The sequence below is a fragment of the Nannospalax galili genome, unplaced genomic scaffold (genome assembly GCF_000622305.1).
Source record: "Nannospalax galili isolate Female #2095 unplaced genomic scaffold, S.galili_v1.0 scaffold1798, whole genome shotgun sequence".
Taxonomy (NCBI): Eukaryota; Metazoa; Chordata; class Mammalia; order Rodentia; family Spalacidae; genus Nannospalax; species Nannospalax galili.
This window is the reverse complement of record NW_008341341.1, coordinates 15999-40616: the sequence shown is the minus strand read 5'-3', so window position 1 is coordinate 40616 and position 24618 is coordinate 15999. Positions and strand designations below refer to the sequence as shown.

The following is a 24618-nucleotide window of genomic DNA, read 5'->3' as shown; positions in this document are numbered from 1 at the left end:
CAGGCTTGGCAGAAAGTGCCTTTACTCACTAAGTCATCTCCCCATCCCCGTACCTGGCCTTTTGTTGTTTGCTTTTGAGACAGGGTCTCCCTTTAGCCCCAGCTGTCCTGAAACTCACTAGGTAGACCGGACTGGCCTTGAACTTGGATTCATCAGTCTCTTCCTCCCAAGTGCTGGGATTAAAGGTATGTGCCACCATGCCCAGCTGGCGTCCAAATTTTTACTGGTCATGGTTGAAGTTGTTAATCAAGTTGTGGCCTCTTAGGATTTTTTAAATTTGGGTTATAGTGACTACACTGTGCAAGAAAGCTTTGGGGTTGTCACCTTCATTTTGGCCACTAGCTCTCTGATTGTAAGGGCTTTGTCTACTGAGTGCTTACTGGGCAAGCATATCTTTTATATTCATCAACTCACTTAATCTTTCCAACACTCAAGATCAGAATAATTATGATTCCTGAGGAGAGGATCAGAGAAATTGAGCTGTCCAGCCTCACTCTAAAACGAGTGGCATTCAAACCTGAGTATATGAAGCCAAAGGCCAAGCTCTATCCCTAGTCTCACACATTTCTGTTGACACACCCTTTTTAGTATGCACCTGGTGTCCCCTTTTTTCACCTTTGCAGAAAACGAGGTGCAGATTTGACAGAGGTTGTTTGTTTTTAAAGAAACAAATCGTAAGCCGGGTGTGGTGGTGCATGCCTTTAGTCCCAGCACTCCGGAGGCAGAGGCTGGTGGATCTCTCTGAGTTCAAGGCCAGCCTGGTCTACATAGCGAGTTCCAGACTAGCTGGGGCTACAGGGAAACCCTGTCTCAAAAAAAAGACCCCCCCCCCAAAAATGTAGTCAAGCACCTCTGAAATCCCAGCACATAGCGAGGTACAGGCAGGAGGAACAGGAGTTCAAGACCAGCTTCAGCCACATAGTGAGTTGGAGGCCAGCCTGGGCTACTTGCGAGCCTATATTTTTTTTAATGGAGCTGGAGGGATGGCTCAGCGGTAAAGAGCACTGGTTGCTCTTGCAGAGGACCCGAGTTTGATTCGCAGCACCCACATGGTGGCTGTCTGGAACACCCGTTCCAGGGGATCCGACACCTTCTGACCTCCATGGTCATCGCACGATACGGGTGCACTTACATGCAGGCAATACACTCACATAAAAATAATTTTTAATTAAAAAAATTTTTAATTAAAGTTTAATTCAGATTCCCAGCACTTACTTTAAAATAACGAGGACCTCCCAGCACTCAGGAGGTAAAGGCTGGCGGATCTTTGTGAGTTGGAGGCCAGCCTGGTCTCATAGTGAGTTCCACGCCAGCTGGGGCTACAGGAAGACCTGGTCTCAAAAAAAGACAAAAACAAAAATTTGGACGCCTTTTCAGTTTGGACCTGCTCTTGGCTCCAGCATGTCCAAGAGTTTTCATAATCTTAGATGACCTCTAACTCAGATTCCTAACTATCCATAGAGGCCCTTAGGTTTAGGTAATTACTAATGCTGGGGACTGAACCCAGGGCTTCATGCATGCATGCTGCGCACACTGCCGCTGAGCTACACCCTAGACTTGGACTAAAAAGGACAAATGATAAGGATGCCGGAAGAAGAGAAATAGGACGAGCGATCACCCGTCTCCATCAATCCCTAGCTTTCCCTAAAATGCAGTGCCCAAGGCTGGCGGAGGAGTCCTGGGGTGGATGCCGATTACAAGGCCACTAGCAGAAGAACGTTGGAAGAAACTGACACCTCCGGACAACCCCCTTCGGGCAGCTGAAGACCAAGAAGAGCCCCCAGCCTCGAGAAATTCCCAGAAGCCAACAACACCAAAGATCTCAAAACCCCCAAGGCCCCACCTCAGGCACCGCAAACCGGGCGAGCTTCGGAGTGCGCATGCGCGCGCGTGCGCCCGCGCAGGCTGCCGGGATGCCACCTCTCCCCTCACTTCCATCCAGTTTCCCGGCGTGCTTCGGGCCCGCCAAATGGGAGGGGGAGAAGCAAGATGGCGGCAGCCGCGAACTCCGGCTCCAGCCTCCCGCTGTTCGACTGCCCGACCTGGTGAGTGGCGGGGTGGCTGTGGCCTGAGCCGGCTGGCCCGAGCCACCCCAGACTGGAAGCGAGGGTCATGTGTGTGTGAGCGGCTGAACGAACGGCGCGAAGAGTCCGGCATGGTGGGGGGAAAACTGTCCGCTGTGAGGGGCCGGGGCGACGTGTGGAGGAACCTGCAGCCGGGGCCCAGGAACAGAGCGCAGAGTTGAGGGGCTTCGAGGCGCTCACGTACTATAGCCCTTTGTGGGTTAGCCGCCCGCCGGGGTGCTTCGGGGCCTCGGCGCCTAACTTCGCCTTAACTCCTCACTGAGTGCCGGGTGCACTGAGGGAGCACGTACCTGTCCCCAGCCAAGGTCCCGGGCACGCATGAACTGGCCACCCGCCTCAGCCCAGCCTGCATCCTGCGTCCTGCATCCCTCCGGTTGCTGCATCCTGCATGCGGTGCTGGTTCAGCTCCCGAGGACTGGGTGCTTCCTGAGGGCAGGAATGGCGCGGAGCTATCCCCTTGTTCTCGGTAACCAGACGAGCACGGAGCCTGGCACAAAAGGCACTAGTTATTGGAATATACTCTTTTCAACCCTTAGAAGTTCGTGGGAATAGTAGGGTACACGACGACCAAATATGAATGGTCGTGTACGGGGATGCATCCGAGTTAAGGGCTTTTTCTGCTGGGGCGCTGAACAATTACTAACATGTTACTTCTCTACCTTCTGTTCTATTGCGCTCTTCAAGGGCAAAAACCCATGCATCATTCCCAGCTCCAAGGCCTGAGTCAGGCAAACGATAAGAGTTCAGAAAGTGTATTTTGGATTTAACGTTCATTTCTCCTCCTTTCCCGGACAAAATTGGGCTTTTGTCCAGTGCACTGTCCTTTTAGCTTCTGCCATAAAAAGGTTGAAGAAGAATTATGAGATGACTGTGTTGAATCTTCAATTAGATAGACAGGATATATTTCTTCTCTGCAAATACAAGGGCCCTGGAAGGTTCAAATGAGGAAACCCAGGAAACAAGTGAATATTTGGCTGATATTTGTTCTTTTATAAAACATCCATTTGTTTTGGCCTACAAATTATTTCTCTACTTTGGTCCCTGGCTTCACTGATTTCAAATATGGGCCAGGACAGCAAATATGAGACTCTTTTGAAATCACCTACCATATTCTTAGAATCTGGTGTGTACAAGGAATTGTGTCAGGTGTTTTGGCGTACAGGCATCCCCCTTGAATGATACAGCAAAGTAGAGAGAAAAGTTTGATGAATTATTGTCATAGAAAGACCTGTTCAAGGGTAATGCACCTCTCTTACTCATTTGGTACTTGGTTTCACAGGCATTTTGATTTTGATTTGCCCTAGTTCCCTAATTCTGAATCGCTGATTTAGTCTCAAGACTAAATAGTTTTTACTCTTTTTTTTTTTTTTTCTGTCTTTTTGAAGCAGGGTCTCCCGGTAGCCCCAGCTGTCCTAGAACTCACTCACTATGTAGACCAGGCTGGCCTTGAACTCACAGAGATCTGCCTGCCTCTGCCTCCCAAGTGCTGGGACTACAGGCGTGCGCCACCATGCTCCGCGGTTTTTACTCATTTTAATGAGACTAATATCAATCAACCCAAAACAACTGCTTCTTTGTTTGGTTTAGTGGGCTTTTTGTTGTTTTGTTTTCTTTTTTCTTTTCTTTGAGACAGGATATCCTTATGTGGTCCTGGCTGTCCTGGAGCTTTCTGTGTATGCCAGGATGGTCTGGAATTTGCAGTGATCCTCCTGGTAGAGCACTACACCCAGCAAAACAGCAACTGGTTTATATGATACTAGAATAATAGTAAACCTTAGATTAAAACTCCAGATTAAAATCAGCATCATGGTGTGTGCCCTGTAATCTCAGCAGTAGGGGGTAGAAGCAGGAGGGTCAGAAGTTCAAGGTCATCATGAGCTATAAATCCATTGGAATTTGGGACTAGCTTACTGTTCACAAGACCTTGTCTCTTAAAAAAAAAAACAACAACAATGGGACTGGAAAGATGGCTCAGCAGTTAAGAACACTGGTTGTTCTTGCAGAAGACCTGGGTTCGAATCCCAGAACCCACATGGCAGCTAACAGCTGCCCTTAACTCCAGTCCCAGGGGATCCGACAACCTCTTCAGACCTCCTCCGGTATTGCAAGACACGGGTGCATTTACCTGCATGCAGACAATACACGCATACACATAAAACAAAAATAATAAAATTAAAAACAAAACCAACAACAACGAAAATGCTCCAGGTAATCAGACATCCCCAATTATAGTACTTGCACTCTGGGCTGCTTTTTCTCTGAAGTGTATCCAGTGTTAAAATATGGATTTCTTTGGTGTGCTCTAAATACATATCCACCAGAATCTCTTTTAGAGCTATTGAATCACTTGGGCAATAAGTAAGCTTAGAACGGAGCTGTAACAGTGAAGTACATGACATTTCTGCTTGAACATGAACTAATTATAGGCTGGTAGAGCTGCTGTGTTGAATGGACAGTGCTTGCAAGTAACATTTACGAACTCATCCTAAAAATGCTGTTTTTGCTCCTCTTTTTCAGGGCAGGTAAACCCCCACCTGGTTTACATCTGGATGTAGTCAAAGGAGACAAACTAATTGAGGTATTGAAACCCCCTCCTTAAATATTTTTCTAGTGACTTAACTTTTCTGTCCCTCTCCTGTGCTTTGTTTTCCAGCAATGCTACTTTCTTCCTGATTTTTTTTTTTTTTTTTTTTTGTCTATTAAACGCTATAGGGGCTAGGGATACAGCTCAGCAGTAGAGTACCTGCCTAGTATGCTCAAGACCCTGGGTTTAGTCCTCAACACTCAAAGCGCTTATCTCCCACAGATAACTAGGCCTTTTGCTACTTCTCTCACCTTCCAAGTGAAGTCTTCATAGGTTATGAGCTTGAGGGGCCACGTCAACTGGAAGCCTAATAACTTAGTGAATTTCTCTTTCTCATACATGGAGTTATATGGGATACACAAGTTTGCAATAACTGAAGAAGATGATGTATGATGTAAACTGAGTTTAGTTTTTAAGTTATTTTGTGAGATTCAGACCCAGTTCCTTCTAAGAAGTGTGACACTTGCTCAAAAAAGAGAATGAAATGGAGGTAAAATTCATTCATTTGAAACCAGTGGGAAAGACAGAATCACACAAAAAATTACATCATTATAAGTAGCATAAAAGAAAAGCTGAGTGGAATCCCAGCTCCCACACTAATGCACACATAGACTTTAGTTGAGTGGAGTCCCAGCTCCCACACTAAATGCACACAGGGAGTTAGTTGAGTAGAGTCTCAGCTTCCACACTAATGTACACATAGACCTTCACAAGAATATCAATTAGCTATTAGATTGTGGTTTTTTTTTTTGTTTTTTTTTTAAATTTATTTTAAGACAGGGCCTCATTTTGTAGCCACACTTTCCCAAAACTCACTATGCAGCCCTGGCTCATCTCAAACTTGTTTCAGTCCTTCTTCCTTAGTCTCCCAAGTGCTGAGATTTTAAGTCTGAGCCACACCTGGCTTATATGTTTAAGATCTGTAGTTATTTACCAAGAAACAGGATAAGCCATTAGGTTCAAGGTTCTATCTTTTTCTCTGGCTGCAAACATATGCCATGGTGCGTGGGTGGGGGTCAGAGGACAGTTTGTGGGAGTTGGTTCTCCTTCCTCCATGTGGATCCTGGGGTTTGAACTCAGGTCCTCAAGCCTGGCAGCAGCATGAAATTATATAAAAACCTATCTTGTGGGCTGGGGAGATGTCTCAGCATGTAAAAGTACTTGCTACACAAACCCAACGACTTGAGTTTGATCCCCAGAACTCAGCATAAACATGGAAGGAGAGAACTGACTCCACGAAGTTGTCTTCTGACCTCCTCAAGCACCACCCCCATATACATACACACACAAATAAGTGAAAAAAATTTTAAGTCTATTTTTATTTTATGTGTATGCATGTATTGCCTGCATGTAGGTAGGTGGACCCGTGTCATGCCCGAGGAGGATAGAAAAGGCTGTCGGATCCCCTGGAACTGGAGTTACAGACAGTTGTTAGCTGCCATGTGGGTGCTGGAATTCAAACATGGGTCTTCTGCAAGAACAACCAGTGTTCTTAACTGCTGAGCCATCTTTCCAGCCCTAAGTCTATATTTTTAAAGTCTATTTTGTTACTAGAGTTTAGTAAGCCTTTAGTTTGCAACAAGAGGACACAGGCAAGGAAGCCTAGTGATGATATCACATTCCTTTGTGGAACAATTTATATTTTCAGAGTACCTCTACCTTAACGCAGCAGCCCTCTGATTGCTGGATTCCATTTGCTGATAACTTTCCCTGTCTCAGCCCCTATGACTGCTGAGTTGGTACATGGTTGTTGGGTAAAAATCCTTAGATATCCCTATACTGCTCTTGACAGGAATAAACTTGAGCCGTGTGTCTTTGTGTATTTACTTTGCTGTGCTAGGGATCAAACAAGGATCTCATGCACACTAGGCAAATGTTCTACTACTTACCTGTACCCTAGCCCAGATGTATTTATTTTTAAGGACTTAGACTTGATCAGCACTTGATACTAACCGAGCTATCTATATCCTAGTCTTGTGTCAGAGGCTTGTGATATGTTGTGATAGCTGGGTTGAAAAAGTGCAAAATTAAATCAAAAGCCATGAGTCTTTTAAGCCCAGTGTGTAAAGACACATTCTGAGTTATAGCTCAGAGGCACAACTGAAAAGTGATCAGCCATAACTAGTCAGAAAGTATGCCTTAGTGTCCCGAAAGAACAATGTATGTATGATTCACCTTTTTAACTCTTTCCTTAATTCTTTTTTGTTTGTTTGTTTTTATTTTTTTGACACAGGGTTTCCCTGTAGTCCCAGCTGACCTGGAACTCACTATATAGACCAGGCCAACCTGGAACTCACAGAGATCCACCTGCCTCTGCCTCCCATGTGCTGGGATTAAAGATGTGTGCCACCACACCCGGCTCCTTAATTCTAAGAGATACTATTTTCCATTAAAATTCTATTTTAACATTCCTGTGGTTGGGCTGTCTTTAGTAGTGAATGTGTGCCTTTAACCTGGGTCCTTTTTCTTACCTTTCCCCCTTAAATCCCTCAATCTCTGATAATGTCTTTTACACCTTAGAAACATAGAAATTTGGTCATTATTATATTAGAAACTGACAGCTAGAGGTTTTATATATTGCTTGTGACCCAGTGTGAACATTGGTTGTTAGCATATTTAGTTTACAGGAACCTCATCATTATACATATAAATATGAATGGGAAATGCAGTGAGATTCAACCTGAGGAAATGTTACCTTAGCACAAGATGTTGACATTTCAGAGCTCTCCTTTAATGCTAAAGTGAGATATTATTGTAGTGTTTTTTGAGAGAGTTTTGCTGTATAACCCAGATTGGCCTCCAGTGTGTGATCTTCCTTCCATAGCCTCCCAAGTGCTGGGATTATAGGTGTACTCCAATATGCTTAGCTTGAAATTTCTTTTCCCCTCCCTCCATTTTTTTTTTTTAAGCAAGGGACAAGGTCTCACTGTATATCCCCAGCTGGCCTAGAACTCATTATGTAGACCAGGCTACCCTCAAACTCAAAGAGATCTGCCTGCTTCTGCTTCCTGAGTGCTGAGATTTAAAGGTGACCCCTTTATAAAGTCTGACCCTTTTTTTGTTTTTGCTCTTAAAAAAAGAAAACAACCCCCCCCCAATGGCCTTTTGTGGTGGCATGCGCCTTAATCCCAGCACTAGGGAGGCAGAGGCAGGCGGATCTCTGTGAGTTCAAGGCCAGCCTGGTCTACATAGTGAGTTCCAGGCCAGCTGGGGCTACAGGGAGGCCCTGTCTCAAAAAGACCAGAAAAAAAAAAAAAAAAAAAAAAAAAAGCCAGGGTCAGGCTGTCCTGGAACTCACTGTGTAGCTCAGGCTGGCTTTGAATCCATGGTGACCCTCCTACCTCAGCTTCACAAATGCTGGATTTCTAAATGAGCCACTTCACCTGGTTTGCAGTGTCTTAGTCTTACTTACTATTAACTGAAGTCTTTTTCTGTTTTGTTTTGTTTTGTTTTGCTGAGACAAAGTCTCAGTATCTAGCCCTGACTGGCCTGGGGCTCACTGTGTAGACCAGGCTGTCCTGGAGCTTATTTTGATCCTTCTACCTCTTTTTCCTGAATGCTGGGATTACAGGTGTGTACAGCCATACTCCCCTTTAACCCATGTTTTAATACTAAGCTCGAAACTAATACTGAAAAAATAAAGTAGAATTTTAAAAGGGCTGGGCATGGTAGTGCATGGCTTTAATCTCAACATTTGGGAGGCAGAGGCAGGCAGCTCTCTGTGAGATCGAGGCCAGCCTGGTCTACATAGTAAGTTCCAGGCCAGCTGGGGCTATAGGGAGACCCTATCTCAATCCTGAGGTGACTGATTGAGCTGTTAGGTCACTGCAGAACTTTGGTGCTCTGTAGTAGGATGGCCCTGAAATGAGCTTTTCGCAGCTGGGCACTGCTGGACAGGCTCTCCCAGAGATTACCACATATCCAAGCAAGCTTGAACTGATTGAACCTTCAAACTAAACATGACAGAAACTGAGCAAGTGGTTAAGGAAATCAAGAATGTGACTGGTACTCACTCCCCAAAGTCTTCTTGTCTTGTGACTCACCTTTTAATGTCAGTAGAATAAGGAAAATATATGATGCAGTTGTTAAAATGCCCAAATTCTGGGCATGTAAGAGTTCTTCCTCTTTGTCCAGAGGACCCAGGTTCTGTTCCCAACACCCACATTGGGTGGCTCACAAATAACTCCTGATCAGGGAATCCAACACCCTCTTCTGGCCTTCACGGTCATTGCACAACACAGGTGTGCTTACATGCAGGCATAACTTCATACACAATAAATAAGAGACCGGGTCTTCCTGTAGCCCCAACTGTCCTGGAACTCACTATGTAGAACTGGCTGGCCTTGAACTCACAGAGATCCACCTGCCTCTGCCTCCCAAGTGCTAGGATTAAAGGCGTGCGCCACCATGCCCAGCATAAATGTTTTTTAAACTCTATAAAAATTAAGCTAAAAATAAATTGTTGTGTGGGGTGGTACACTTGCTATACCACATTCATATAGAGGTCAGATAAAAACTTTTTTAAAATTAATTAATTTATTTTGGTCCCTTTTTTTTTGGTCCCTTTTTTTTTGGTCTTTTTAAGACAGGGTCTCCCTGTAGCCTTAGCTGGCCTTAAACTCATAGAAATCTACCACCTCTGCCTCCCTAGTGCTGGAATTAAAGGCATATGCCACGACGCCCAGGTTAATTTATTATTTTTAATTTATTATTGCACTGGTTCACATGGGAGGATAGTAGCCCACTGTAAGTTCAAAAACTTAGGCAGGACTGACTCTTTAGTTCCTACCTAGCCTGATTCTAGTTTCACTATACATCTCAAATTTGTACTAGCTCTTCTCAAGGATCTTTTGTGTGTGTGTGTGTGTGTGCAAACAGGGCCTTGAACTTGGAATCATCCTGCCTGAATCTCTCAACTGCTGGGATTTTAAGTGTGTGCTACCATTCCTGGCTTCCCAGGAATTTTGAAAGGAGTATAGTGTAAAATGTGAACTAAGCCAGGACTGGTGGCAAATGCCTTTAATGCCGGGCGTGGTGGCACACGCCTGTAGTCCCAGCACTTGGGAGGCAGAGGCAGGGGGATCTCTGTGAGTTCAAGGCCAGCCTGGTCTACATAGTGAGTTCCAGGACAGGTGGGGCTACAGGGAGACCCTGCTTCAAAAAAACAAAAAACAAACAAAAAAATGTGAACTAGTTTAATAAGACCTGTGTTTAATGAAAAAAGTCAGCATATTAAATGAAGGTTAAGTGTGCACACTAGACCACTAACATTAGTCTAGACTACTAAAATTAGCAGAAGTATTAGTAATAATTCACCTTGTGTCCTCCATCTATGACTTTCTGGTTTGTAACCAGTTAATCTATGCCAAAGACTTTACTGACCCAGGATTAAAGAGGTATAAAAGATTTAAGAACATGGTGCTGGCCAGATGTGGCATACACCTTTAATCCCAGCACTGGCGAGGCAGAGGCAGGCACATTTCTGTGAGTTCAAGGCCAGCCTGGTCTACATATAGAGTTCCTGGCCAGCTGGGGCTACTGGGAAACCTGTCTCAAACAGACCAAAAGAATAAAGAAGTGTAAGAGCAGAACTGACTTTTTGAAAGAGCTGAATTCACTCAGAGAATGAGGTTTCTTGCCTCTTCCTACTCGTTTGCTAATAAAAAGACCTTTTAAAGTCTTGTTTTTTTTTTTGTTTTGTTTTGTTTTGTTTTGTTTTGTTTTTTTTTTTTGGTCTTTTTGAAGCAGGATCTATCTCCCTGTAGCCCCAGCTGTCCCGGAACTCTCTATGTAGACCAGTCTGTCCTTGAACTCACAGAGCTCCACCTGCCTCTGCCTCCCAAGTGCTGGGACTATAGGCAAGTGCCACCATGCCCAGCCAGGATTTTGGTTTTTTTTTTTTTGCAGGGAAGGGGAGAGGGCTTGTTGAATTTTTTTGTTTGTGGTGGTGGTGGTTCTTAGAATGCACAGGTGTTCTGTCACTGAGCTATATACGTAGCACAAAATTACTCTTTTTTTTGTGTGTATAAAATGATGGTGCTACTAATCTATGATAACGCTTTAAAATATCCTGGGGACAAAGGTATGTAGCTCAGAGATAGACTGTTTGCTTAGTTGACACAGAACCCCCAACATCATTACCAGAAAAAGTCCTTATTTGGCCAAAAAAAAAAAATTAATACTCCTGTGTCAGCACCTTTTCCCCTCTCAGTAATAATAATATGAATAATAGTTATTATTACAGCTAGAGATCAAACACAAGTCCTCATGCCCTGGTAGGTAAAGTTTCCGATCACTAAGTGATATCCCAGCTTCTCGCTACATATTTTTAAAAAATATTTTATTTAGCTGGGCGTGGTGGCGCACGCCTTTAATCCCAGCACTTGGGAGGCAGAGGCAGGCAGATGTCTGTGAGTTCAAGGCCAGCCTGGTCTACATAGTGAGCTCTAGGCCAGCTGGGTCTACAGGGAGACCCTGTCTCAAAAAGACAAAAAAAAAGAAAATTTATTATTTTTATTTTATGTGTTTGAGTGTATTGCCTGCATGTGTGTGAGTGTACCCGTGTCATGCAATGCTGCGGACATCAGAAGAAGGCTTTAGATACCCCTGGAACTGGAGTTAAGGATGGTTTGTAGTCTCCATGTGGGTGCTGGGAATCGAACCCAAACCCAAGTCCTCTGCAAGAGCAGTCAGTGCTCTTAACTGCTCAGCCATCTCTCCAGCCCCCCTCCATATATTTTTAATAGTAGTGTGTTAAAATCACCTTTTCTGTTATTTTATGTGAGTGTTGTTGGATGACATTTTTTGTTTCAGTTTTTTTCCTTTCTGATGCTACAGCAGCAGGTGAAAACTTTGTGGAGCTCTTCTCTTAAAATTCTTCCAGACCATGGAATACTGTGTTATAAGCCAGCCATGCTTGGGCTGAGATACAATCTTTTGTCCTGAGATACAATCTCATCATGGAGCCCCTGCTGGCCAGGAACTTAGAATTTGCCTCAGCCAACCAATAGCTGGGATTACAGGCATGTACCACCAATCCTGGCTTACCGCTCTGCTGCATAGTGAGCCAGACCACTCACTTTGAATGAACCAGACTTTGAATGACTAGTTTCATCTTTCTCATCTGTCTTAACTTTCTTTTTGTTTTTTGTCTTTTTGAGACAGGGTCTCCCTGTAGCTACAGCTGGCCTGGAACTCACTATGGAGACCAGGCTGGCCTCAATCTTACAAAGATCCTCCTGCCTCTGCCTCCCACGTTTGAGGATTCCAGGCGTGTGCCTCTATGCCCTGCTCTTATCTTACTTGTGTGTGTGCATGCGTGTGTGTGGCAGGCAGAAGATAACTTGCAGGAATCAATTTTCTCCTTCCATCATGTGGGTCCTGGGTATTGAACGCAGTTGTCAGGCTTGACAGCAGGTGCCTTTATTGACAGAGCCATCTCTCTGACCTCTGTCCTTTTATCATGAAAATGATACTTGTTTTACACTATTTTAGAATTGATGATTTTTAAAACACTTTTAATAAATGTTAATCCTTACATGCCCTTCCTTCAAACCTGGAAAGTCTATGCCACATGAGGCAATTCCATATTTGGACATAGTAAATATTCATTTAATGCTAAATAATACTTTTTTTCTGTGGCCAAAGTGAAATGGGACAATGAAGTTGGATTATCAGTTGTGTCCTAAAGAGAATTCCTTAAATACTTTGGAGTTGTGGCTGCGTGATGAGAATGTAGATGGGTGTTTATGTGTTACTCCTTTTCCAGCCAAGTGATGGTGTTCACATGAGTGCGTATTCTGAAAAGCTGCCTTATGCTTTGTTTCCACTCTTATTTCCTGAAAATATTGAGAAGACAGCCACTCTTGATAAACTTCTTGTCTCACAGGAGAAGCCACTTAGACCTGTATAATTGAGGAAAAATTTTCATACCAAAGCTAGGCAATGGAAAATTATATTTAGAGAGATGAAATGTAATCCCCCACCAAAAAAAAAGTTATCCTTATAAATTGCTGGGTTTTATTGAAGAATAATGGAGATGTAGTGACTTAGATGAATCCGTACATAGGGAATTCCTGAGGTACCTTCTGACTGAGGAAAGATGGCCAGCATCTTGAAGGGAGTCTTACATAAATAGGGAAAGACTTTTTTTTTTTCCTGTTCAATAATTCAAATACCAGTTCTTCAAACAACAATCCTGCTATGAAGTTTTTGCTGAACTTGGATGAGTTGTTCCATGCCCTGTGGAAGAGGTGCATCATTCAGGACATCAGTGGCTCTCAGCATTTTTGTAGTAGCAGGGTTGATTAATGTCCTACAGAGCCAGGAGGTGAACTAATGGAATAAAAATGCTTTTATTCTTAACCAGAAGTGAAAAGAATAAATACTGATTGTTTAGGAACTGACGTGCATCAAATGTGAAAGACAGTTCATGTTTGTGTCTTATGTGACCAGTCAGACTTAGAGGAGTGCATAGGAGTATGCTTGGGAAAGACAGGTCATTCACCGAGGGAAAAGGCCCCTAAAGAACAGTGGGAAATTTTTTTCTCCCTTGGAAGAAATATTATCTACTCAAGATCCTCTACTTAGATGATTGGGAATTTTTGCTAAACTTTATTACAACAAAATTTAATATTTAATTTTGTGTTTATTTAGAAACTGATTATTGATGAGAAGAAGTATTACTTATTTGGGAGAAACCCTGATTTGTGTGACTTTACCATTGATCATCAGTCTTGCTCTCGAGTCCACGCTGCACTGGTTTACCACAAGCATCTGAAGAGAGTTTTCCTGATAGATCTCAACAGTAGTAAGTACCTCCCTCCCATTTCCATGTTCCCTGGAACTAATATGAAAATGGTATTTGGGGGACTGGTGAGGTAGATCAGTGGTTAAGAGCACTGGCTGCTCTTGCAGAAAGACCCGGGTTCAGTTCCCAGCATCCACATGGTGGCTAACAACCATCCTTAACTCTAGTTCCAGGGTAACCCTCATTTTCTTTTTGTCTCTGCAGGCATTGCATGCATGGGTGCATTTACATGTAGGCAAAACACACACAAAATTAAATTTTTTCTTTAAAGAAAAGGCTATTTGGGTTCTTAGTTTGGAAAACCTGTTCTATTGATTGGCTTTTGTTTTGTTTATTTTTATCAATTCTCTATTTCTGTGATTCTTTTTTTTTTTTTTTCGGTCTTTTTGGGACAGGGTCTCCCCGTAGCCCCAGCTGTCCTGGAACTCACGATGTAGACCAGGCTGGCCTTGAACGCACAGAGATCCTCCTGCTTCTGCCTCCCAAGTGCTGGGATTAAAGGAATGCGCCACCACGCCTGGCCTATTTCTGTGATTCTTTTAATTTTCCTGAAATAATTAATGACTGACTATAGAGCAAAGATAGATTTGGGAAACACTGTCTTAGGGGAGTATGTTTTTTTTTTTTTTTTTTTTTTTTTTTTTTTTTTTTTTTTCCTTTTTGAGACAGTGTATCCCTGTAGCCCCAGCTGGCCTGAAACTTGCTATTGAGACCAGGGCTGGCCTTGAACTCAGAGATCCTCCTGCCTCTGCATCCAAGTGCTGGGATTGAAGGCATGCAACACCACACCCAACTGGAGTATTTATATATAAAGAATAAAAAATGGTTGGGCCTGGGCACAGCTTTAATCTCAGCACTGGGATATACAGGCAAGTGGATCTTTGTGAGTTCTGGCCTGGGCTACACACTAAGACCCTGTCTTGGTGGGCGGGGGGGATAGTAAAAATGACCCCAGGGGCTGGAGAGATGGCTCAGCAGTTAAGAGCACTGGCTGCTCTGGCAGAGGACCTGGGTTTGGCTTCCAGCACTCACAAGGCAGCTAACAACTGTCTATAACTCCAGTTCCAGGTGATTTGACAACTTCTTCTGACCTCCACAGGCATTGCACACATGGGTACACTTACATACATGCAGGCAATACATTTGTACACTAAAAATAATAAATATTTTTAAGTGGACCCCTCACCTCAGCAGTTGCACACACCCCCAGTCTGCTTACATGAGGGATTCTGTGGGCTTTATCTTATAGGTACTTATCTTTCCTTTCTGTTTCATGATGTGCAGAATGCTGACATGGAAACATACACAGACTCTGTAGCAGGATTTTGGCTCGCCTTGCTTTGACATTAACACTAAATCTTTGTTGACCAGTCTCCTGTCCTGGGGAAAACCTAAGGCATAATTATCACCAACCAACAATTTTCAAGTTCCTTAGACTTGGAGCTAGAGAGGGCAGAGCCCAGTGGTGCTTGTCTCATGCCTTCTGAGGCATGGCTTCTTGCTAGGTTGGAGCCATTCCTGCTGGACCCAGAATGGAGCCACGCTTCTCTAGCAGCAGAGAGCAGGCAGTGGTGTTATTTATGTGGAGAAGCAATAGTTCTAAAGATGTATAAGAAATCCTGAAGAAATTCAAAACTCACCAGTGAATTTTCCTTCTTGCTGTAAAACATGAGAGGATGAAATGGACATTTTGTCTTAAAAAGCTTATTTTCTGGGGCTGGAGAGATGGGTCTGCAGTTCAGAGCACTGGCTGCTCTTGCAGGGTATCCATGTTCGATTCCCAGCACCCACACGGTAGCTAACAACTGTAACTCTTTTAACACGGGATCCAAAGCTATCTTCTAGCCTCTGCCTACATTGGATGCACATGATACACTTAACAATCACACAGGCATAACACATACACATAAAGAAATAGATCAGAAAATTCATTATTCTTTTTATTTAAACTTGTTTTCTGCCAGACGTGCATGGTAGCACATGTCTGTAATCCCAATGCTTAGGAATCTGAGGCAAGAGAGTTGTGAGTTCAAAGCCAGCCCTTGCTACATAGTGAGACCTTGTCTAAAAAAAAACCAAGGGCTGAGGTTGTAGCAGCTCAGTGGTAGAGTGCTTGACTAGCATTGGCAAGGCTCTTAGTCTGACCCCAGCACTGAGGGTGGGGCTGCTTTTCTGAACATAGTCTTGCATATGACATTTGTTGTTACTAAAAACCAACAGAAAGCCAGGCATGGTGGCGCACACCTGTAGTCCCAGCACTTGGGAGGCAGAGGCAGGCGGATCTCTGTGAGTTAAAGGCCAGCCTGGTCTACATAGTTCCAGGCCAGCTGGGGCTACAGAGAGACCCTGTTTCAAAAAGACAAAAAAAAAAAAAAAAAAAAAAAACCCAAAAAAACCCAAAAAAAAAAAAAAACGGATGACGTGGGAGATGGTCAAATGTAGGAAGTGAGTTATTTTGATATATCACAGTGAAAGATTTATCGTCCTCTTTTTTTTTTTTTTTTTTTTTTTAAAAAAAAAAAAAAAAAAAAAAAAAAAAAAAAACCCACAAAAACCCAACAGAAAAGCAAAACTGATGTACTGGGAGAAGCGCACCTAAGAGAGTCAAAGACGGTGTTCTTCTGAAAATGCAGGTGGTTTTTATTTCTCCCCTTACATTTCTGATTTGGTTATTCCCAGCACATGGCACTTTCTTGGGTCACATTCGGTTGGAACCTCACAAGCCTCAGCAAATTCCCATCGATTCCACGGTCTCGTTTGGTGCATCCACAAGGGCATACACTCTGCGTGAGAAGCCTCAGACATTGCCATCAGCTGTGAAAGGAGATGAGAAGATGGGTGGAGAAGATGATGAGCTCAAGGGCTTACTGGGGCTTCCAGAGGAGGAGACTGAGCTTGATGTAATTCCATGTCTATGACTTTTTTTCTTTTTCTTGTCTTATGGAACCCTGATTTTTTTTTTACAGTGTGTAGATGTTCTTTCTACTTTGAAATGCCAGTGACTTAGTAGCAGGAGGCTCTTTTCAGTCTAGTAATGAGCCCATGATTTTGTATGGCCAGCTGTGCCCAGGTCTCCCTGCCATTAGAGCCACCTAAGAATTGTGTGCTTCTTCGCTGCCTATTAGAGGCCAAGACCAGGAATTGCATTTTTCTGTTCTTGTGACTGCTTAGTGCTATGTTGTTCAGTGCAGTGGTCACTAACCATGTTTCATGTATTCAGTCTTCACATGTTGAAAATCTAGTCAACACTGTATCAGGAGAGCCTGCATTTCTTCTTTTCCTTACTCTGTAAACAGTGTAGCTTAACAGCTTTATAAGCATATACATTATATTGTTATTAGCAATCTGTAAATGATGTAAAGTATATGGGCAGCTGTTCATAGGTTGTACACTTTTGTTTGAGGAACTTGAGCATCTGTTTACTTTGGTATCCACAGGGAGTCCTTGAACCAATCCCCTTCCCCCGCTTGAATACCCATGGAGACTACAATTTCCATCATCACGGACAGTTCTGTTGAACAGTACTTATCAAGCTGGCATTTTCATTTATTCATGTTGCTTTTCTGTTCCTATCTATGCAGCCCAGGAAACTTGTAAATACAGCCAAGCTGTTTTGTTCTTATAAACGTGGATGCCTGTAAGGCTATGAATTTTACGAAATTTAAAGTGTTAAAAGTCCTGGAACTCACTATGTAGACCAGGCTGACCTTGAACTCACAGGGATCCGCCTGCCTCTGCCTCCCAAGTGCTGGGATTAAAGGCATGCACCACCACGCCTGGCACAAAAGTTCTATTTTTTTAATAGTTATTTTGGTGTTGGTTTGAACCCAGGGCCTGGTGCATGCTAAGTACTCACCACTGACCTGTATCCCCCCAGCCTGTTTTCTAGAGAATGACCTCAGTACTTTGTGATATGGGTGTCGTTCACATGTCTGTCACTACAGTGATCTGGCTTGTCTGTTCGTGTAGACCAAGTGCAAACCTGTCCTTGAGCACCCACATGGATTTACTATTCCTGTATACTAAGGCAGTTTCCCAGGCTTTCAGCAGTAAAGCACAATGTAGAAGTTACTTTGTTCTGAAGTGGCTGCATGTCTAGGGACCTTGCTGGCAGGCATTCTTGCCTTTTCCTCCTTTGGGCTACTTTAATGCTTTCCTGTTTAGTATGGTAGGTCCTCTCTGGGTTTTTGGAATATCTCAACTGCAATGCAGATTGGAGTAAGTCCAGTGAACTGGACAGAAGCAGGAAGCCATGCCAAGTTAATCATCAAGATGGATGGATGGCTGGATGAGTGATTATATGAATAGAATTGGGGCCAAATGCAGGAAGGAGAGTAACAAAATGTTAATGCCAAAAATTAAGTGTACTTGTAGTGTCCTTAACAGTTATAAATGAGATAACCAGGCATAGTGGCTTCTACCAGCACTGGGGAGGTTGAGGGACGTGGATTGTTATGAGTTTGAGTCCAGCCTGGGTTACAGAGTTCTGTGTGTGCACACACACACAGAATTGTAAAGCTACTAAGAAATCAGCAGTCTTGTCTTTTTCATGTTTTGTTATTTTAACAAATCCTCCCAGGTACGTTTCCTTTAATTTTTGCTTGAAGACATGATAGCTTTCCTCCAAAAACAAAAAACTAAACAACCACATCCTCATCTCGAGGGCGACTGTTCTCACACAGAGCCCTTCAAATCCTTTTGGGTGACACTCCGTCTTGTCAGTGGGGATGTTCCATGTTCTGTTAGCATCTTAGGACAGCATGAGTCCTCTGTAAATGTAAAGGGGAGTCTTGTCTGTCTTGGGAAGTCAGAGTAAGCCCCAAACACCTTGCCATTCATTTAATACTTTATCCATGCAATTCCCTATGTACTGACTCCTTTCTTTCCTTTGTGAATTGGCCTAGAACCTGACAGAGTTCAACACTGCCCATAACAAGCGGATTTCAACCCTTACTATTGAGGAGGGAAATCTGGACATTCAGAGACCAAAGAGGAAGAGAAAGAATTCACGAGTGACTTTCAGTGAGGATGATGAGATCATCAACCCAGGTGAGATCTCTTCCTAGTTTCTTTTGGTGGACAATAGTATACACAGCCTGTGGGCTATTTGGGATATTTCTTATCTGGTTGCCATGTGAAGGAAAAGGCTAAAGGATGGGCCCTGGGTAGTGTAGTGTGCGGAGCAAAGCAGACCTCTGCTGGCCTAGTATGTCTATGGTAAGAGTTTAAGTGAGGTGTAAGTCTTTGCTGCCTTCCCCTCAGAACAGCACTGTTCTCTCTGGAGCTTTGGGTGGGTTTCATAACTTTAACCCTTTTTGCTGCCACCATTATTACACTGAAAACTTGCCTTTCTGCAAGGAAGTCACTCACAGATAGTTTGTATGGAAATGTCAGCAAAGTGAGAGCACCCATTTATAGGGAAGACCACTAAGTTTGCTACTATATTCCTTATTGAGTGCGTGTCTCAGTCCAAGTGCTCTCATAGGCAGGCAATAAGAGTGGCTCAGCAGTTAAGAGCACTGACTGCTCTTGCAGAGGACCCGGGTTCGATTCCCAGCACCCACATGGCAGCTACGAACCATCCTTAGCTCCAGTTCCAGGGGAATCCGAAGCCCTCTTCTGCCCTCCGTGGCATTGCATGACACAGGTGCACTCACATACATGCAGGCAATATGCTTATACACATAAAATTTGAAAAAAAAAAAAAAAAGTGGCATCTTATGTATAGTATACACAGTGATGATAAAATTGGGATGAAAAACCTTTATTTGAAAATAAATTTCAGGCTGGCAAGATAGCCCAGCAGATAAAAGTGCTTGTCCTTCAAGCTTGATGACCTGAGTTTGATTCCTAGGAACCACATGGTGGAAGGAGAGAATCAGCTCCTTCAATTTGTCCTCTGACTTCCATACATAATGACGTGGCACATGCACACCCACACAATTTTAATCAATTTCAGTGTGGAAATGAGGAATGTAGCCTAACAAGTTCTTTACATTGAAATGCTGTGACAGGTCTGCTCCACTGATGCCCATTGGGGTGGAGGGAGTAAAGACCTAGGGATTTTAGTTAATTTAAAATAGTCTAGCCGGGTGTGGTGGCACACGCCTTTAATCCCAGCACTCGGGGGACAAAGGCAGGCGGATCTCTGTGAGTTCAAGGCCAGCCTGGTCTACATAGTGAGTTCCAGGACAGCCGAGGCTATAGAGAGACCCTGTCTCAAAAAGATCAAAAAAAAAATATATATGGCCTGGGTCATGAGGGATGGAGAAACTAATCATGTGCAATTCAAGATTACATTAAGAGAAGACTGATTAAGTGGGAGGTAGTAACCCCACTTAACTGTCTGGTGTAGAACTCCCCGAAATGTGTTGTGTAGTTGTATAGTCCTAAGGGAGGAGAAGGCAGCTCATAGTAGTGGTATAGAATTCCCTGGATAGAAGGAAAACACGCATAAGGGGGAGGAGGAAACAGCCTTTGTAAGCCAAAACCAGAACCGGTGGATACCAGGGATTTAGATTATGGTAAAAAGAAGAAACCAGCAAATCCAAGGTTTATATTTAGAAGGACAAAGTTGTATGAAACTATTCCTGGTGAGACATGAACAACTGTCTCCTCACCCCAGATAGGGAACCACTGACAGACCAAAGTCCCACCCTGATAAACCAGTGAGTTTCACTGGTGTTACTTGCAGCAGCTCAACAGGTTGGAGAGTGTCCTTTGCAGGTGCTTAAGTCTGAGCCTGACAGCTCAGCCTGGTTTTAGTTTTTTGCAAGCAACTGGCTTGGTCTTGGCTGGTCTGAGAGGTCTTTTAGAGATTCTTAGGGTTTGCTTTAGGGTATCCTTTGGGAGGGAGGGATCTAGTTAACCTGGTCAATTTCAGGGGCTTCCTGTTGCTCACTTCTTGAGCTTAAGGAACTTCCTTGCCTGATGGACTGTTTTATCCCCCCCTCAAAGCATCCTGTTGTTTACCTTCCATCAGACATGTTGTTTACTCAGGTTCCCTCCAAGATGGAAGGTTTTTATCTTGAAGGAAATTGTTATACAACAGGCACTTAAAAGGATTCCTGAGCCAGTGAAATGATGACCTAAGTTCTGTCCTTAGAATCCACATAGTGGAAGGAGAAACCCTATCTTCTTCATAAGGACACCATGGGCCAGGCGTAGTGGCGCTTGCCTTTAATCCTACTACTCAGGAGGCAGAGACAGGTGGATCTCAGTGAGTTCTAGGCCAGCTGGGGCTACAGGGAGGCCCTGTCTCAAAAAGACCAAAAAATAAACGAAAAAACATAAGCACATCATGGCTCATGTGTAAACATCCACACACCAATACACACATACATACATGCATAAATGTGAAAACCTTGAGGAAAAAAGGGATTCCTGTGATAGATATTAGAGCATTTGTTCTAGTGACTCAAAGTAATGAGTACTAAGGGGGAATGTTTAGGTAGGAGGCTAGATGGCCAATCTGAGAAGCCTTATGCCTGGTCCCCATGACATATTTAATAAACGTTTGCACAGGTCAACCTAGAATTTTTGTTGTTTGCTGTAGTAGGGATTGAACCTAAGATGTTATATATGCTAGGCAGACACTCTATCCCTGAGCCCAAGTCCCTTAGAATTACCTTGTTTGTTTGTTTGTTTGTTTGTTTATTTATTTATTTATTTAATTTTTGTGGTGCTAGGCAAATCCTCACAAATGCTAGGCAAACATTCTACTATTGAGCCACACCCCAGCCCAGAATTGGATGTGTGTATGTGTATATAGATATCTGTTGTTGTTGTTTGAGACAGTGTCTCACTGTGTAGCCCTGGTTGGCCTGGAACTCTCTGTAGACCAGGCTGGCCTCAAACTCACAGAGCTCTACCTGCCTCTGCCTCCTGAATGCTGGTATTAAAGGGGTATGCCACCTCACCCAGCAAAATGCTGTATTTTTTTTAAACACTCCTATTTGTACAATGTAATAATAAACAGCCAGGAATCTGGAACCTGCTGGGCTAGCTATTCTGCAAAGTCTCTTTCAGGAATAAGGGGTTAGATTTGCTTTATTTTTTCTTCTTGAAAATTGGTGCCTGGACCACGCACCATGACTTGAGCCTGTAATCACAGCACTTGTGAGGCCAAGGCTTTATCAGGCAGTATGTTTAGGCAGAGAGGTGTAGTGCATAAGAGCATGCACTGTAGCTGGGCATTAGAGTGCACTCCTGTAATCCCAGCACTGAGGAAGTTGAAGCAAGAGTAGTTAGTTTGTGTGATTTTTAAAACTGATTGATTGATGTTTTGTGTGTATGTTAATACTACATGAGTGTTTGTGTACCACATACGTGCAGGAGCCCACAGAGGCCAGAAGAGGATGTCAGATCCCCTGGAGCTGGAGTTACAGATGGTTGTAAGCTGCCATGTTGGTTCTAGGAACAGAATGAGGTCCTCTGTGAGAGCAGGATATCCTCCTAAACTGCTGAGCCATCTCTCAATCTCTGCCCAGGGAGTTTTGTTTGTTGAGATAGGATCTCTCATTCACCTGGATCTTGTCAAATAAGCTAGAACTAGCTCCCCAACTCCTTGTTTTCTTTAGACACGGTCTCATGTAGCCTGGGTTAGCCTTGGACTCAATATATACCAAGGCCAGTATTGAACACCTAATCTTCTTGTCTCCACTTTCTGAGTATGTGCCATCTCGTGGCTTATATATCCCATTTTAAAGATTTAAAGTGAATGGCACCTGAGGAGCGACACCTGAGGTTGATACTCACATGTTCTCCCGTTCATACACACTTGAACACACATACCCAGAAAACCTGGAAGCGTTCTAGAGGCAGAGACAGGAGGAGCATCACAAATTCAAGGCAAACCTTGTCTATATATAGCAAGTTCAAGGCCAGCCAATAGAAATACCCTATTTCAATCAAAAATAAAACAAGTAGGGCATGGTGGGTCTTTAGTCCCAGCAAGCAGGAGGCAGAGACAGAGACCAGCCAGTGCTACATAGTGAGACTCAGTCTCAAAAAACAAACAAAATAAGTGCCGGGTGTGGTGACACATGCCTTTAATCCCACCATTCAGGAGGCAGAAGCAGGCAGATCTCTATGGTATACATAATGAGTTTCAGTCCAGGTGGGGCTGCAGGGAGACCCTGTCTCAAAAAGACAACCCCTCCCCCCAAAAAAGTAAAAAAAAATAGATGATATATAACATCTATTAAGGAAGCAGTTCCTTTTCTATGATCTTAAGCTAAAGGATGTTTACATCCACTTTTTATAGTGCTTACTACACACTCAGCCTTTGGTGGATACTCTTGTATCCATGTGGGGCAGCCCAGCCATCCTTCTCTGCTCAGGGAGTGTTTGGCAGTTCCCTTAACACACCTCTGATGTGTTGTTGCTTGTCTGGCTTGTTATTATGAACTCCTTAAAGATAATATCTTGCTCTTTCTATGCCTGACAATCAGTGCACAGGTATGCAAGAATGACTGAAAAGCATGGCCCTCACCTAGCTGTAGTGCTTTTTCACTGCAGAATTGCAGAATGAAGCCAGCAGCTTTGTAGGGTACAGTGATGTGTGTATAAGCCATGAAAAGGGAGCCACTGTGCTACCCTGCTTGGACAGGCTGCTTCAGACCCTTAAGTCTTACTTGTATACAGTTCAGTTTATTTAGGTTAAAGGCCAATGTAAGCTTGAAATCCTGGTTCCATGTCCTAAATCTGTTCTTTGCAAATGAATAGACATAGCAAGACGTGTGGTTTATGCCCTCTTGTTTAAGCACTAAAATAATAACACCTGCCTTTTTTCTCTGACCTCAGAAGAGAAATACATGAAATGGGGGAAAACTTGGGGAAGGCAGTGCATGACTGACTAGGGTATAGACCCATTTCTAGCTCTTCCCTCTCCAATATGTGGACTGGCCTATGGCTTTTTCTCCTCATCTGCGGGGGTTCGAACCAGCAACCCCTGCGCAGTGATGATTGGGGATAAGTAAGCACGCCGTTCGCCAGCCCATGCTGCCCCCAGTACTGGGAACACTCAGGTGCAATGGGGAGCCTAGTCAAGCAGGGACTCATTTATTGCAGGTGTTACAGAGCTTATAAAGGCACCTGGACATCCCCCCCTGCCCCCTGAGGGTGTATCTTAAGGATGGTCATGCACTGATCATGCACTCCTCAGCAGTGCAGAAGTATCCTTCAGACTTTTAAAACAAGTCAGGCCACGCCCCAGTAACTTCCTCTTGGACTTCTGCAAGGTGGGGCTTTTAGGTCCCCACATCTCCCCCTTTTATTTTTATTTTATTTTTTAGACAGGGTCTCATAAAGTCAGGGTCAAGCCGGACTGACTTTATTTCACGGTTACCCATCTCATAGATGGCCTCCTGAGGAGAGATGGCTATCTCCTTCCTCTAATCTTCTGCATTTTTGCCTGTCTTAGGTTGTGTCACCTCTGACCAAGCCTTGCCTGTCATTGGATCATGCACCTGGCCATGTGCATGTCCTGTCTTAGGAGTACTTGTCATGGGACATCTTACCCGTCCTTGGCTAAAAATGCGTCCTGATTAAGGGCAGCCGCATGGGTAATGCCAGCCCGTGACAGTCTTAGTCTCTGCCTAATTCAGTTAGCCAAGCATGGGCAGCCGGAGTGGGTCCTGGGGGAGTCCGTAATCATGAAGAGGTGGGCCGTGGCAGTTCCAAGGGTCCTCTGTCACTGAATTATCGGGTAAAGACACTTAAAGATAAGCATTATCAAGAGAAACAAAGCAAGTCATGGTGTAGGACAAGTTGAAATACTTCTGAGACCATGTACCTTTTACCCAATCAGCCAGTTGTCAAAGAGATTGACTGGCAATGAAGCCAAGGAACTGGGTCCTTCACCTCGGATATAAATAAAGAGAGGAATTTTGTCTCATGAACTATTGTCCATGGACCGTCATGCTAGTCATTCGGCTCCTGGCCTACCCACTTAAGGTTTTTCACAGGCACCCATATGGGTTTGAATCTCCTGTAGGGTAGACACAGCTAAAGCCTCGACCCATGGTTAGCAATGGATGTGGGCCTCTCCATTATCCCGTAATGGGGTCCTTCCACCTTACCCATACCTCAGGTCTCTGCTCCTGTCATCCCCAATGCTTCTGAAACCAGGATTCCAACAG

The 24618-nt window shown here is 43.9% G+C and overlaps 1 protein-coding gene and 1 non-coding gene across 2 annotated transcripts in view; both read left to right on the top strand.

Annotated features, from left to right (window-relative positions):
* Positions 1-1894: 1894 nt before the first annotated feature.
* Ppp1r8 (protein phosphatase 1 regulatory subunit 8) overlaps positions 1895-24618 on the top strand; it is a 30268-nt gene continuing 7544 nt past the window's right edge. The window contains exons 1-5 of the mRNA XM_008836753.3: positions 1895-2045; positions 4602-4662; positions 13324-13477; positions 16157-16377; positions 18382-18526. Of these exons, the coding sequence (XP_008834975.1) occupies positions 1990-2045; positions 4602-4662; positions 13324-13477; positions 16157-16377; positions 18382-18526 (637 nt within the window). The 5' untranslated portion in view covers positions 1895-1989. The remainder of the gene's footprint in view (positions 2046-4601; positions 4663-13323; positions 13478-16156; positions 16378-18381; positions 18527-24618) is intronic.
* LOC115071013 lies at positions 6605-6770 on the top strand. The gene has a single exon (XR_003850112.1).